Source organism: Poecilia formosa, unplaced genomic scaffold, assembly GCF_000485575.1.
Source record: "Poecilia formosa unplaced genomic scaffold, Poecilia_formosa-5.1.2 Scaffold453, whole genome shotgun sequence".
NCBI classification, from domain to species: domain Eukaryota; kingdom Metazoa; phylum Chordata; class Actinopteri; order Cyprinodontiformes; family Poeciliidae; genus Poecilia; species Poecilia formosa.
In genome coordinates this window covers 116,857-131,684 of record NW_006800392.1, presented here as the reverse complement: position 1 = coordinate 131,684, position 14,828 = coordinate 116,857, and the positions used below count along the sequence as shown (strand labels likewise).

General features: G+C 39.6%; 1 protein-coding gene across 1 annotated transcript in view; it reads left to right on the top strand.

The window, feature by feature from the left end:
- Positions 1 to 14,828, top strand: part of LOC103155878 (thyrotropin-releasing hormone-degrading ectoenzyme) — a 155,014-nt gene that overhangs the window by 106,449 nt on the left and 33,737 nt on the right. Inside the window, exons 7-10 of the mRNA XM_007577763.2 lie at positions 299 to 436; positions 849 to 914; positions 6,472 to 6,537; positions 6,919 to 7,097. Of these exons, the coding sequence (XP_007577825.1) occupies positions 299 to 436; positions 849 to 914; positions 6,472 to 6,537; positions 6,919 to 7,097 (449 nt within the window). The remainder of the gene's footprint in view (positions 1 to 298; positions 437 to 848; positions 915 to 6,471; positions 6,538 to 6,918; positions 7,098 to 14,828) is intronic.

Sequence of the window (14,828 nt, the reverse complement as noted above, 5' to 3'; positions counted from 1 at the left end):
GGCGACGCAGCAGAAGGGTGACGCAGCAGAAAGGTGACGCAGCAAAAGGGTGACGCAGCAAATGGGTGACGCAGCAAAAGGGTGACGCAGCAAATGGGTGACGCAGCAAAAGGGTGGCGCAGCAGGAAGGTGGCGCAGCAGCAAGGTGACGCAGCAGCAGGGTGACGCAGCATACAGGAAATATGATGCTGGAGCTTTCGGACAGTTTGTTTGGTTTCGGTTTCGTTCAGGCTCATCCAGCCCGTTTCTCTCCGTCGCTCCCAGTAGGAACCGTCTCGGTTCTCCGTTGTGTTTCCAGGAGAAGCAGCGATTCCTGACCGACGTTCTCCACGAGGTGATGCTGCTGGACGGACTCGGCTCCTCCCATCCCATCTCCCAGGAAGTGGAGCAGGCGACGGACATCGACCGCGTCTTCGACTGGATCGCCTACAAGAAGGTAGACCAGCGATTCCAACTGTTCTGCAGAACTTCAGCATCAACTAACTTCTCATCAGATCAAAACCAGGAAGTTCTGGTTCAGTGAAACCGTTTGGACCGAGTTCCAGAGATGGTTTGATGGAAACCAGCCCCAATAAAAGCAGAAACAAGTTTTTTATGTAGTTGTTCAGATTCTGAACGTGTTGAATCCAGACGTCAAACACAGAAAAATCCAAACCAAATGAATCGGATGTTGATGACGCTCTGAAAACAGGAAACGGGCTGCAAGTCGCCCAGACCTGTTCACGCTGCTTTAACCCCACTCCAGTCCGGTTGCCCAGAGAGTCTGGTCCGGTTGGTGAGGTGTGATGCTAAGCTAATGCTAGCTCTGCTCATTGACTCTCCCTGCTGTTCCTGTGCGCTGTCTGCAGGGGGCGGCGCTGATCCGGATGCTGGCGAACGTGATGGGGCAGCCGCTGTTCCAGAAGGGGCTGAACGTGAGTGCAGATCTGTTCCTAGAGGTTTTAACGTTGGAACCGACAGCCGGTCGCTGGCTTTGAAGTGTTCTTAAGAGATTTGTCAGCGAGTCGAGTTGAAGGTTTCAGACAGACGATCTGAGCAGAGACGGCAATAAGCCATATTTTAGAAACACTCTTACCCTTAAGAGCTTATGGTAATTGTAGGGTTGAGCTGCGGATGCAGTTTGTGTAAAAAGCTCTTTGGTTTGAGTTAAAGCTCTTTTAGATGTTTCTCCCTCTTTTTGAAAGCAGATTGAAGGAGGACATGGTGGGTTTTAGTCTGAAAGACGAGGCTTCGCTGGTCCAGACTGCCAACCGCAGGGTGAAAACATTCCCATCAGTCTGGAAAATGGTTTTACTCTGCTCCCACTTATTCCTTTTAGGAATCACCTTCTGAATTAAAATTCATCTTTTTTATGACACAACAATCAGTTCTGTGTCTGAATTAGTTTCACACAGAGGTAACATCAGCTCTGGTTTGTTTTCGCTGCTCCACTTTGAGTGTGTCTGGTTAGAAAGATGCTGGAGTAGGGGATGATGATCATCACACATGGTTTGAACTTCCTGCTTCTCTCTCTGCTCTGCATCCATGAAAACTCAGTTTTTAAAGAACAAAGCAAAAACTCTGCATGTTTTTATGATTCACCTTCCCTTCCAAAGAAAAAACACTTTTTTTCCTTTCTCTCTCTCTCTCTTTCTTTGTTTTTGTCTTTCTGGATAAAACAAACAAAAAAAGAATAATTCAAATATCTCAAAAAACCCTGAAAGGCTCTGAAAATCAGCTGCTGATTCTGCAGCAGCCACACATTAATAAGTAAATCCTCAGTAAAAACATCACATTCCTGGATGATGTTTCTATTTTCTTTACTGAGTTCAAAGACAGAATCAGCCGCTGGATCAAAGAGGAAGCTGGGAGGAGTTTAGTGACAGAAATAACTTTTACAGAAGTTTGATTTTCCAGCAGATAAAAATCCAAAGGAAGCTCAGCCACAGCAGCCGGAGCTGGAGACCCTGGAGTCTCATTTGTGCATCAGCTCACTTCATTACAGACGAACTCCGGCCAATAAGATGGAGGCCAGCCGCTACGCTTAAATTTATTTTACTGCCAGAAATTTTTTTTAATCCATAAAACTGGACTCAGATCACAGAGAAATTCTGTAAAATATTATTTAATGCTCCCTGAAGGCTGTTGCTTGTTTTTATTTGCTCTAAATAAACTAAAAATGCTTTGTTCATCTGCACACAATAAATGCTGCGTCCTGATTCTCCGGCAGAATTTAGGTGACCCAGAACTTTCAGGAAACCAGGTTAGATATAAACGCTGCTGATTCCCAGCCATGAAGCTCCTGAGTCTATAAAAGGTGATGCAAATGCAATAAGACAATAAAAACAAACAACGGAGGCTTTTTACGGCGCGGTTCAGTTTGTGGGGGACCCACACAGAAAACAACCTTTAAATTTAGGTCACAGAATGAATTAAAGACAGTTTGTGGACCGAACAGAATTATTTTATAAATATTTCAGATCATCAGAACCAGGGTGAATATTAAATACAATTTTCCAGGGATGATTTCATTAATTAAGGAAGAAAAGGCATAAAAGTCTAACTAATGTAACATGGAGTTTGACCCACTCTGCTTCACTGCATTGTTCCACTTATACTTGAGAAATGGAGGCTGGAAAAATAAGATCTTTACTTGAAAAGTGGAAAAATTGGTGCAAAATGGTTGAAAAGTTCTTTAAAAATGACACCAAAATCACCCAAAAAGCACAAAAAATACGCAAAACATCATCAGATCTATTCAAAAGACACAAAACGGAGGAAAACATACAACATTCTTCTGTTCTGACATACATCCCTATCTTTATTTCCTAACCTTTACATATGATTTACACACTCAGAGCTTTAATTGGCAGCATGGATGTGTCGATGCTCTGAGGAGCCGTCTGCAGACGCAGGAAAGTGGCAGCTGAAGTGTTTGCTGTGTTGACAGAGATCCTTCAGAAAGGAAAACAAGACCTCATTAACAGACTGTGAGGCTGTAACTGCTCCGCCACGAAGCTGCAGATTCTCCTAATGAGATTCCTGCAGCCCATATTTATCACCGGCTGCTTGTTTAGATCTGTTTGTGTTGGACCGGCGCTGCGCTGTGTACATCTGTTCCTGTCAGTAAAGGTGTCGGAGTCAAACTCACTTACACACAGCGAGCTGGTACCACCTCATCTGGGTTCTGATCCGCTTATCGAGCCCCACCGGTCCCGGTTCTGCCCTGCCACTTCCTGCCTGCCTGTCTGTGGGATCATGAACTCATCCAAACCTCTCACTTCGCTAAGCTCTGCCGTGAGGACGAGAGAGAAACACAAAGCTCGCATCCTGCCGCTTGTTCATCAGCCAGAAGCTCCTAAAACTCCCGACCTCCGCCAGGCGCGCCCGGCCACCCAGATTAAAAATTAAACTCTTCTGTTCTGACATGTTTCCGATCTAAAAGCTTTTCACTGTCCGCCAGAAATGTGGGAATCCTCTCAGATACCTGTTAGCATTTACACTTTCTTTCAAATAACACAGGAGAGCTGCGGATATTCTCATCCGTTCATCATCTTCTGATAACCGGAGATCAGGTAACGAAGGTAACGATCCATGCCATGATAAATTTATTAAAATCAAAACTTGACCTTTATGTCAGGATTGGGAGGAAGTTTTTCAAAACCTGTGTTTGTTTGTGGGGCTGCACAGCGATACAGTTACCTAAAATAAACGGTTCCTGTTATCACAACAGTGACATGAAATATTGTGATAAAAATGTCAGATAATATTGTTGATATTTATATTAATTAGCTGAAATTAGAGCTCTTTGATTCCCAGACGGCATAGAGGATTTTAGTTAACAAAATGTAATATACAGTAAAATGTGTCACATGTTGGCTTTACCACAAAAGTTACATTCATCATATAAAACATTCAGTCTTAAGTTTCAGGGTTCAGAGTTTCTTTACTTAGTTATTTAAAAATAAGTAAATAAGTTGTTGCCCAAACTGTGTTTTTATTTATTTTTCTTTGGTTCGAATAGTTTTTTTGTTCAAAGGAAAATTTTTAATTATCTGAACCCAGCCTTTATGTTAGAGCCTTACTGAAGTTGTTTTTTGACAGCAATCAACATTTTGTCCCACCAGTTTGTTGTAAGCGCTATTCGACTGAAAATTCTCCAGGAGACGTGCATCTTGCTCTTCTGAGGATCTTTGATGTGGGCGGAGTTTGTGTCCAAATTCAGGGCCTTCATCCCTCCAAGGCGGTTGTGTTGCCAGGCTTTTGTTTTTAAATATTTTTACTAAAAAGGATTAAATGAGTGACAGAAAATCATCAGTGAGATTTTAAACTCCATTATTACTAGCTTGCTAGTAGTTTAGCGCTTTCATGGTTGCTAGGCGACAACATTCGTCAACGTACAATCGGGAATAGACGCTCTGCTGCCCCCAACAGGACAGTTGTGGAAAAACCTGGCACTCTTTGTGCGTGGATTTACCCCCATCTGGCCAGTAGAGGGTGCTGTAACCGCTAGCATGTTCTGTTCAGCTGATTTCATTCACTAACTGCTTTGTTCACAGTTCATTTTGATGCGGCAGAAATGAGAGGCTCCTTGTTTTGGTTGTGTTGTACAAATCCAAGCAATGAGTGGGAGATTATTAAAACTGGCAGCTCTTTGTTTCTCTCTCAGCTCAGTGGAAGAGCCTGCAGACGGTGAACAAAGCAGATTTCCTCCAACAGTGAAGTCAAAATAAATGAGCTCTGCTGCTTGTGACTTTAACTCGCTCACAGCTTCACAGCAGAGACTTGTTTGGGAGGCGTCAGCTGCATGAAGATGTCCTGGAATATAGCAGCAGCGGTGACAGCCGAGCAAGAGCCAACTTTGATCATCTGGGAAAAAACACAGATGAGGAAGAAGTAAATTAGGAATCCTCCCAGGACTTTAAAGTTCCTCTGCTGCCTGGAGTAAGAAAATTAATCTGCTGTTGTAGTTTTGCTTTAGTTCGTTGGGACTCATCATTTAAACTTAAAAGTTTTGGATTAGCCAAAGAAAAAAATTAATCTGGTTCAACTGTTGCTCATACTGGTCTTTGCAGAAATGTTGGTTAAAATCCCTTTATACCTTGAAAGGTGTTAGTCAGATCTTTATTTATATTTATGTATTTACATCAGGTTTTTGTGATGTAACCAACAAAAAATGAGGGAATTTAAACATAATTCCCTGTGTGTTTTATCAGGATAGGCATAAATAAAAATAATTAGTTGTAGACTAGTGTAGTAATGTGAGAAATAAATTTAAAGGCCTAAATTAGCTCTTTTTCCAAATATTTTCTGTAAAATTTATAAATAAACTTTAAAGATTACATTTTCAAAGGTTGAAAATATAAAAGGTGTTGCCTGGTACAACATAAAAAATTCAACACCTTTTCCTTTAAGCACATTTTTTCCCTAATGTGTAAATATGGTATTAGAATAAAGGATAATTGAAAAACTGGGATAAAATAAAAAATATGGGTAATTTACATATAAAATTGCTATATAATAAAACATAAGCATTACTGCTAAAGAATAAAAGATGAACATATAACAGTTAAATGTGACAAACTGCCCAGGTCTGTATTTTCATCTTACACTGATGCAGTTTATCAAGCACATTGTTGGGTCTGTTGTTATAGTGATTCACTTAAAATTGATCATCAGAGAGTTGAACTCGTCTTAACAGTTGAGATTATTCTTAGGTTTGATTCTCAAGGACTCAGGAGTTGAGTTGGACTTGCCCCATAAAGAATTAGGAGACGACATGGAATTGTCTCTCAGAGACTTTAGATTGGTCTTGAACTTGACTCAAAGCTGTAAAACTGACCTTGGACTTGTCCCCAAAAGACTTGAGTCTTGACTAGAACTTAGATCTCCAATTCAGGTCTAGATCCCTCACAGGATCTAGACCTGACCTGGAGTTGCTCCTCAAAGACTCGTGAATTCACATGGACTTGCCCCTCATTAGATTTGACTTGGTTTTGCACCTCAAGGACTCAAAGACCCTTGTCAACTTCTGACACTTCCTTGTTGGGAAAGGATAAGGAATTGACCCTCAGGCCCCTGAGATTTGTCTTCAGCTTGTGTCTCAAGGCCTTGAGAATAACATGCTGTTGAGACTTAACTTGCATTTGTCCCTGAAAAACTTGACGCTTGTTTCAAACACTTGAGTCATGACTTGGACTTGCCCTCCAAATACTTGAAGCTGGACTTGGTCTAACTTCAAATCCCACTAAGGAATTACCTAAAAGCCTCTAGACTTTGACTTATCCCTGAAAGACTCGACTGGAGAATTATTTTTGACTTGCCCCTTACATAATGGAGAGGCCTTCCTCTCAACGACTGGTGAGCATCTCTGAAATCTCTGAGGAAGTGGTTCTGGTCCAGTTTCGTCCAGGAAGGACGTCGTAACAGCAGTTAGATGTGTGAAACGTCTTGGAGACGTTGCCATCATACGTCTCTGTGTCTTTGTTTCAGGATTATCTCCTGAGTCACATGTACAGCAACGCAGCCAGAGACGACCTTTGGAGTAAACTAACTCAGGTACGTCTGTTTGTTTGGTTTTAAGCCATTTTTCTTTTCTTTATTTGGACTTGAGGCTTTAGGGCACATTAGCCTCAGCAGGAGAGGAGAGCAGGCTGACTCACTGAAGTTGGTAATTATTTAGTAATTCTAGCAAAGGCCAGGCCGATGCTCGCCAAGACTTGATGAGATGGAGAAAGTTTGTTACCTTGGTAACCAGAGTGAGTTGTTTTCTCAACAAGAAGCTTTTAATGTGATCACCATTGATTTGTTTTTTTATATACTGAAAATCTTTGATTAACAGGCAGCCAATTAGACACCTAATTTACCTGAAGGTCACTCGTCTTCCTCCAATCAGGCTCTGCACCTTCACCAGCTCGCTGCATTTGTTTCTGTCTAAAGGCCATGCGCTCAGAAGGGCGGGACATTGACATCGGGGAGATGATGGACAGATGGACTCTACAAATGGGCTACCCTGTCGTCACCATCAGCAAGAACCAATCAGAGCAGCTGCCAACCCATTACATCACCGTCACCCAGGAGCACTTCCTGTACGGAGAGGAAGTCAGAAACAACCTCAGGTAGCAACAAAGTCCAACACAAATGGTCCATTAGAGTGTTTTTAATCATCAGATGGTGAGTTTTGTACATGGAAATTTATTTTCCTGCCTTGAAACAATGAAGCTGATAAATTCAGGGTTTTTACAATCGTTCAAAAATGAAAACAATCACAATTTAAATTCTCAATCCCTGCAAATTAGAAAAAGATAACTTAACAAAAGCTTTAACTGACTTTAACTTAAGCAATAGACCTTTATCCAGTTAAATATCTGTTAATCTGCTCTCACTCCTGTCTTCAGGGTTTTACACCCGGAGTCTTCAGCTCTAAGCGTCATTAAGTTTCATCAGCAGTGATTAAAAGTTGGTTTTTAACCAAACTTTTGTTCTGTAAATATAAATTTCTCAGCTTGAGTTTTAGACTCATAAAAATCAGAGATTTCAGGCTGGACTTCTCTGAGTCTCCAGTTTTATCCGACGTTACGGAAATGAAAGGAAGCCGGTTTGTTAGCGACGAGCTGCGAAATGATGAGTTTGATTATTAACCAGTGACATTGGTGGATTATTATGGGATGTTAATGTCTGATAACAATCTGTTCATGACTTAGTGTGATGTATAATAGTCATTACCAAGACTGGAAAGCAGAAAATCAACATGAACAGTTTTCATCTCTTTCTGTCTTAGAAAATAAATGCCTGCTCGTATATCTAATGTGGTAAATAATCATTTTTAGCATGTGAATGAAATCTTTAGGGATTAAAAGATAACTCTTAGGAAATATTAACAGATTATTATCAAACCTTCAAGCAATAATTTGTCCCAAAACCAGTTGAAGCTTCGTTTCTTCTGAGTGAAACATGCAGGAAGGTGTTGGTGACGTAAATTCATGACTCATCAGCTGTTTCAGGATGATCTTTTGTGACGCATTCAGCACTAAATTTGTTAATTTGCAATCACGCATTTCCCCCTTTGCCCACTTTTCCTCACCTCCTTTACTACTTTTCTATCATTTATGCATCATTCATATTTTATTCCCATGATGTTTTATTCACATCCTTGACAATCTTTGGAGTTTATTCTCTTCTGCGTTTTATCGACCCACTTTCTCCTCCATTAATACTTCAGCAGACCTCTTTACCTGTTGCTCACTCCTCCTCCTTCTTCTTTCCTTTTTTCTTCCCGTGAGGCAGTTTACAGTCGCTCCGTCCCGCTCGGCTTCTCGCTGGAACTTTCCTTTCCTCTGTCGTCTTTTCATCTGAGCCCTTTGTGTCTCGGTTGGCTGTTGAATTGAAGCCGTCTGTTTCAGGCTTTGCTGGTTTTCCTCTCTTTGAGTCAGAAACTCGCTCGGTGATCCCAGAGCGTTCGCCCGCCCTTTGGTAAACAAACAGCAACGTTTTGAGCTGCGTTCAGAAGCGCATTTCCTTTGTCAAACCTCTTATGGACGAGTGACGTCTGTTTGGTTGTGAATGCAGCCAAGGTGATGTATGAATCTCACAAACTCTGGCTGATGCCAATTCCTCTCATTCTAAGGACGCGGTTAGAGGGGCTTTGATACCATCTAGTGGTCAGAGTGTGAACTACGCAGAACTGGCCAGAGCTCAAGTTTGGCTGATAAACTCAGTAAATAGTCTTAACCCTGGTGTAGATTGTGCAATAACATATATACATATATACTCAATCTTTCGTTTAATTTTGGGTTTGATGCTTTTTAGCGACTATAGGCAACTGAGGAATGGAAATAAATAATGCTAGTTTGGTGTTATAGTTGATTCCTGCCTATTTGTAGATTTTTCTCCAAATTAGTTGTAGAATTATTTCAAATGTTTGAAAGAAAGTACCATTTCAGAAGCTGAAATACCTTGGGCCAACGCTACTTGACACGCTATTGGCTGGTGTTTGCAAAGCAGCCAATCCAGAAGTGGCATTTATTTTCCTAGCTCCTGATTGGCTGTAGTGTGAGAATGGAAATAAGGAATAGTGTGGATGTTTTCTTCAATGGTAGCGCCATGACTGCTTCTACTGGTCATATTAAAGCATGTTAAGGTGTATTTAATGTTTGAACTATTAACCAGTTAAAAGCATTTTTAAATAATTAAGTACCTATTATATGCATAATTTAGCTACAGTTGTAGAAATTTAAAATTGTGTACATGGACTTCAATAATGCAACATTGAATGAAAGAATTGCTTTAGATAATCAATGAATGATGATACATAATTCATTATGTAAGTATATACTAGAATACAATGATTTTTGTTATTGTGAAATAACAAAAGCTATATTTGAACCAATGTAGTGATAAAAATGGCAATTATTGTTCAAGAAAATATTCTAGTTTTATGAATATGACTAAGTGCCTAGTGGTGCTAATTAGCATCGTACCTGCATTAATTCAGTGTGTTCCTCCTTTTCTGCGTCACACTAAATCCAGGCTCAAATCAGACGCAACTGTTGATGTTTTGTTGTGTCTCTTTTATTTCGGAGGTTAAATGAAGCCTTTATTTGCAGCTCTCAGGTTTATAGTCCAATAAATACTGAAACTGTTTCTGCTAAGAACATTATGGCTGCGGAGGAAGAGCGAGAGCAGCTTTCTGTGTTTCTGTCAGATGTGTCCAAGGCTTTAGGAACAGTTAAACAGGCTGTTATCTGTGGAGTTTAATGAGCTTCTCCTTCTTCTCCTGGCTTTAAATCACACAAGGCTTTATTCTTCGGACGTTTGTTGCCGATCCCAGTCAAAGTCCCGTCTCTGCGTAAAGACTCAGAATCAGGCCATATGCTGTTTATTTGCAGTGTGTATTTTTTATGATGTTCATTCATCAAAGCAGCTTTGAAAGTTGCTGCAGAAGAGAGATGGCTGGAAACATGAAGCAAAGTGGAGATTTAGTTCAAATAATTATAGGAAAGTTCATCCAGTTCAGATAGTGAAAGGGAGAAACGGTTAACTAGCGTCGCTGCTAAAGGTTTCACATCTGCAGGCTCATTTCATCAGTTACTAAACATGAGATGTTTTCACGCTCACTCGGATCTTTCTGCTTCCTAAAGAAACCAGACGTAAAAACTGAGACACCGGAAACTCCTTAAGATCCGTGATCAAAATGAAGGTCTAGTCAAAGTATGGACATACATCAAACTGAAAGGCTGTGCCTCGTGCTCCACTGTGGCTAAATTAAACTGTTCAGTAAAGAAAATGGAGAAAATGTCTCTCAGTGACGTTAAAGACATGTTGACGTCGGTCTGTGCCGGTGGAGGGACACCCAGTTATCAGGTTTAGGGGTCACTTACTTTTGCACATGGAGTCGAGTTGTTCTGGACTTTTTTAGCTCAAAAATTAAATCGTGTGAAAACTGCAACCGGGTTATTTTTGTCTGTTAAAAACCTTCTGAATAAATCTGTAATTGAGCAATTAGTTTTTCGCAGCAGCGTATCTGTAGGTGTAAACTGTCACAGCCGGCACGAACACGCGCTGTCGCCGTCCGCTTCCGCTCACCTTGGCTGTTAAAAAACATTCACAAGCAGTTAAAAGACTTCCAGCCTGTTTACATTTCACTCAGCATTTCCATTTTTGTTCCCATTTCCCTCTGGGACGTTTCTGAAGAGACACCTTTCACTTTAAAACGGCTAAGCTGTTTATAAATAAACATTATAAACAAATTGAGAGGGGAATTATTCATAACTGTCCTGGTTAGCATTAAAACTCCTAAAATCAACACAGACGCTCATTCTGCTACCCGTCAGCTGATGTGGCTGCAGTCTGAGCCGAGCTTTACAATTATGAGTTATGAGTTTCCAGGCACAGAGAGCCATTTTATAACACAAACAAGTAACTGTGTTACCATATGTATCGCATATGACTTTGTAATTAATGCCTTGAAATTGGGCCTCCGTCTCTTTAAGAACTCCTGCTCTCTCTGAAGCTCCGCCTTCAGGAAATCATCCCAACATGGCTCCAACGTTTTTACCAGCGTTGCTCTGAGCTGCAGTTGCTGTAACGAGCTCAGCAGCTCCATCAGGTGTTTGCTGATTGCTGCTGGCTAGTCTGAAGGAGCCGAAAGGGGGAGGAGCTGCGCCTCAAAGGCGGAGCTAGGTCCACCCAGGTGTTTTGCAACGCTAAATTGTTGCCATGGAGATTTAAGAATGATGAAAGACTCAAGGTTTGTGTCTGATGAGGGAGGAACATTAAAACTTAATATAAAGCTTTAAAAAGTTGATTTTACACGATACTGCCCCTTTAAAATTGCTTGATTTTAACAGAGTCCCAAAATATGACGAATGGTTTTCTAACCCTTTCTAGACTTTCTCATCCGTTCATTAATTTTCTCAGATTTTTTGCTCTTTCAGATATTTTTCGTGTCATCAAAAAGGTTCTGATTCTTCATTTTTTTGTAACCAGGCCTGGATGTAACGAGTGACGAGTGAAATCATCACTCCCAGGGTTAGGATAACGAGTGAAATCACGCATTATTTCTATCTAACATTAAAATTTGTTCACATCAAACTAGGAGCCGGCGATACGGACGTAAAGCTTCGTCACCATATTTTTTTCGTTGCTGTTGTGATCACGATAAAAGTGACGACATCAGCTAGTACTTTTTTACGTAACTGTATGACAGGCACTAAATACCACAGTAATTAAATCCCTACAAACACAAATAAATTGAAATTTATTGAACAAACTGAAGAAAACTGTGCAAAATAAAACTCCTGACACGATGGACAGTTTGTTTTGTAACTTCATTAATATGAATTTATCATGAGAGCAGTCTAAATGTGTCTCTGTAAAGCTCCACCTTTGCATTAAACTCCCAACCACTGGAAAAAGTCAACTTTTTTGCTGAAGTTTATGTTTTAATCTTTGGTTTTGGTTTTCTAACATATAAATGAGGTCGATGTGTGTTGTAGCAGAGGATGAGGAGCAACAGGGGTTTCTGTTATCTGAAGAGTTTTGACTGTAAAAATATGCATTGATGATTTCCTGCTGCTTTTCTTCTTATACATCCAGTTGGTTTCTGGCTTTGATGAATAAACTATAAACTCTAAGGACGAGCGCGCTCATCAATATTAATACACATTCTGCTGTCCGTCCTGCTGACTGCGTGTGATTGAGTTCTCTTCTTGTCAGTCGCTCTGATATGAATGTAGGATTAAATATTTGGTTGCTTGGGCCTCGTATTGATCCTCTGCTGCCTGCGGCGACAAACGGTGGTTGTAGGAACGTTTTTTTGGGGTACAACAACGCTTACAGTGAACGCACTCCGAACCATAAACACACATCTGTGTTTAACTGGTTTGAGCGAGTCGAGCTGATTGTATTCAACCCCTAATTAACATCCAGTCTAATTAAAATCCAAATGAGTTTGATCAAAACGAGTTTAATGAAAATCTGGGTTTTCGTGGAACTGAGAAGAATCTAATGTTTTAACCGTTTTTCTATTGGTGCCATTATTACTCGCATACAGTAACGGCTCAGAGTGAAAGACGGAGAGAAACAACAGTTTGAGGATTTTCCTCACACAGCTGGTCTGCAGATGCACAACAAACCCCACAACACCAAAACGTCTGGAAATGTCTCTGAACTTGAAAGGATGAAAACAATTAATGTTGTGAAAGTGAAGTATTAGTGGAGCATAACTCCAAATACTTAACCAGTTTATAGTAAAATGTATGTATAATTTTGGTAAACAATGTAGCTTGGGAAGCTAAGACATCTATACTCAATGCTACATGCAACGCAGCCAATCCAGAAGCAGCATTTATTTTCTTTGCTGCTGATTGGCTGGACACACAGCAGCAGAAATAAGGAACGATGTAAATGTTAGCTTCTGCATATCGATGCATAATGCTGTATTTGGTGTTTTAAATTATTAGTAGCATCTTCTCATCACATGTTGAAGCTAATTCCTTCGCTGAACCTCCAGAATCAAAAGTTTTATAACTCAAAACTTAAGTCTAGTTAAAATGAAAGTTCAGTCTGCCTGAAAAAATACAGCAACTAAGACCTCATACAGAGTAACTGAATAAAACCAGTGAGAGTTAGTTAACCAAACTAAATATGATTTGAGGACAAAATACCTCAGTACAGATCTCCAAATTCAGTGACAGAATTAGGTGAACTAATGGTTAAATGACTAAAAACTAACTCAAACTTGCCACAGATTGATTAATTTGGCGAAACTGTTTAGCTAGCTGCTGGCAATAGATGAATAAAAGCTAAAGCTAGCTTGGGAGGCTAATTGTTGGCAAATTCAGTAACAGTTTTAGATTTAAAAAAAATACAAGAAAATCAAAAAACGTATTGATTTAGAGCTTCATGTTTTAGTGAAACATTTAACCACTAAAATCACATTTGCAACCATTTGTAGAAACTAAAAATTTTCTTTAAGTTTTTCATTAACTAGTTTAGCAGCTAATTCTTCTGCGCTAAAGCTAGCTTTGCTAACTGACGGTGACAACCTGGCTCTATTCTTATTTTTCAAAGTTTCTGTTTTTAAAACAAAACAAATCCATCATAAAACACATTCAAGCTCCAACTCACGTCTGAAACTCTTTCAAGTCGCAGGCAAAACATTCAGCATCTCCTATTTTCATAAACAGCCTTCAATATAATGGCCAAACCACCGTGTGAGAGGCATTGAGGCAAAAATCCTCATAATGTTCCTTTGTTTTCATCTCTGTGGATCCAACATTAGATGAAAGATTATTTTCTTCACGTACCAGCAGTCTAATTCACCTCCACAAAACACTTAGCATGAATGAATCTGTTCAGTTTGGGCCATTTATCAACAACACAAAATGTTTTCATATTTTGTTGCCTTGCAACTTCAGTATATTCATAGTTTTTTTGCAATGTGCAAAATAAATCAATGCATGATTGTAATATAAAATAAAGAAAACACATTTTTTATTTTTAAAACCATTTTTACTTTAATTAAATGAAAACAATGTACCAGTTTTTCACCTAATAACATAATTCTTAGTCGGTCTGGTCCAGAAATCTTTGTGGAGGAATGTTAAGAAGATAATTCTGGGTCTAGATAGTGCATTATATTTTATACATTTAATTATGCAGCTGTTGGCTCTTATGGTTATTATGCTAAATCTTTTTTTCTCTGTATTTCTAAGGCATTATTCTTTCCGTTCTCTTGGCTTATTCACACACATTTTACTCCTAAACTTCAAAATGTACGACTGGATGTTTTTGCCTGTTTTAGGACAGAAAATGTTCTTTGATTTAATGCTTTCACTAGTTTTTCCAGAAAATATTAAAGTTTTAATGTATTGCACTTATTCACAATTTACTGTAAAATAGTGTAAAGATGGTTTTAATTGAAGAAAAATACAAACACTAAATTTGATTTTATAGCTTTAGTGAAATAAAACACTGCAGATGTGCATTAATAAAGGATTTTTTTATATTAAAAATAAAGCTTGAACAGTCTAGAGCACATTTTGAAAAAAATGGAGTATTTACCTGTGAGATCAGTTTAACTCAACAGGTGAGAAGCATTTGGGTTTCAACTGCTTCTAAAAAACTTAAGCAACAGCAACATCCAGCCATTTCTTTTGCAAGAAGTTCATGTTTTTTTGGTGTCTGGAAAATAGACCGTTTCAAAAACCTGCGGAATGCAGGCACTGCGTCACCTAGCAACCAAAGCTGAGTTTCAGAGTGTTCCCTAGCAACCAAAGCTGAGTTTCAGAGTGTTCCCTAGAAACCAAAGCTGAGTTTCAGAGTGTTCCCTAGAAACCAAAGCTGAG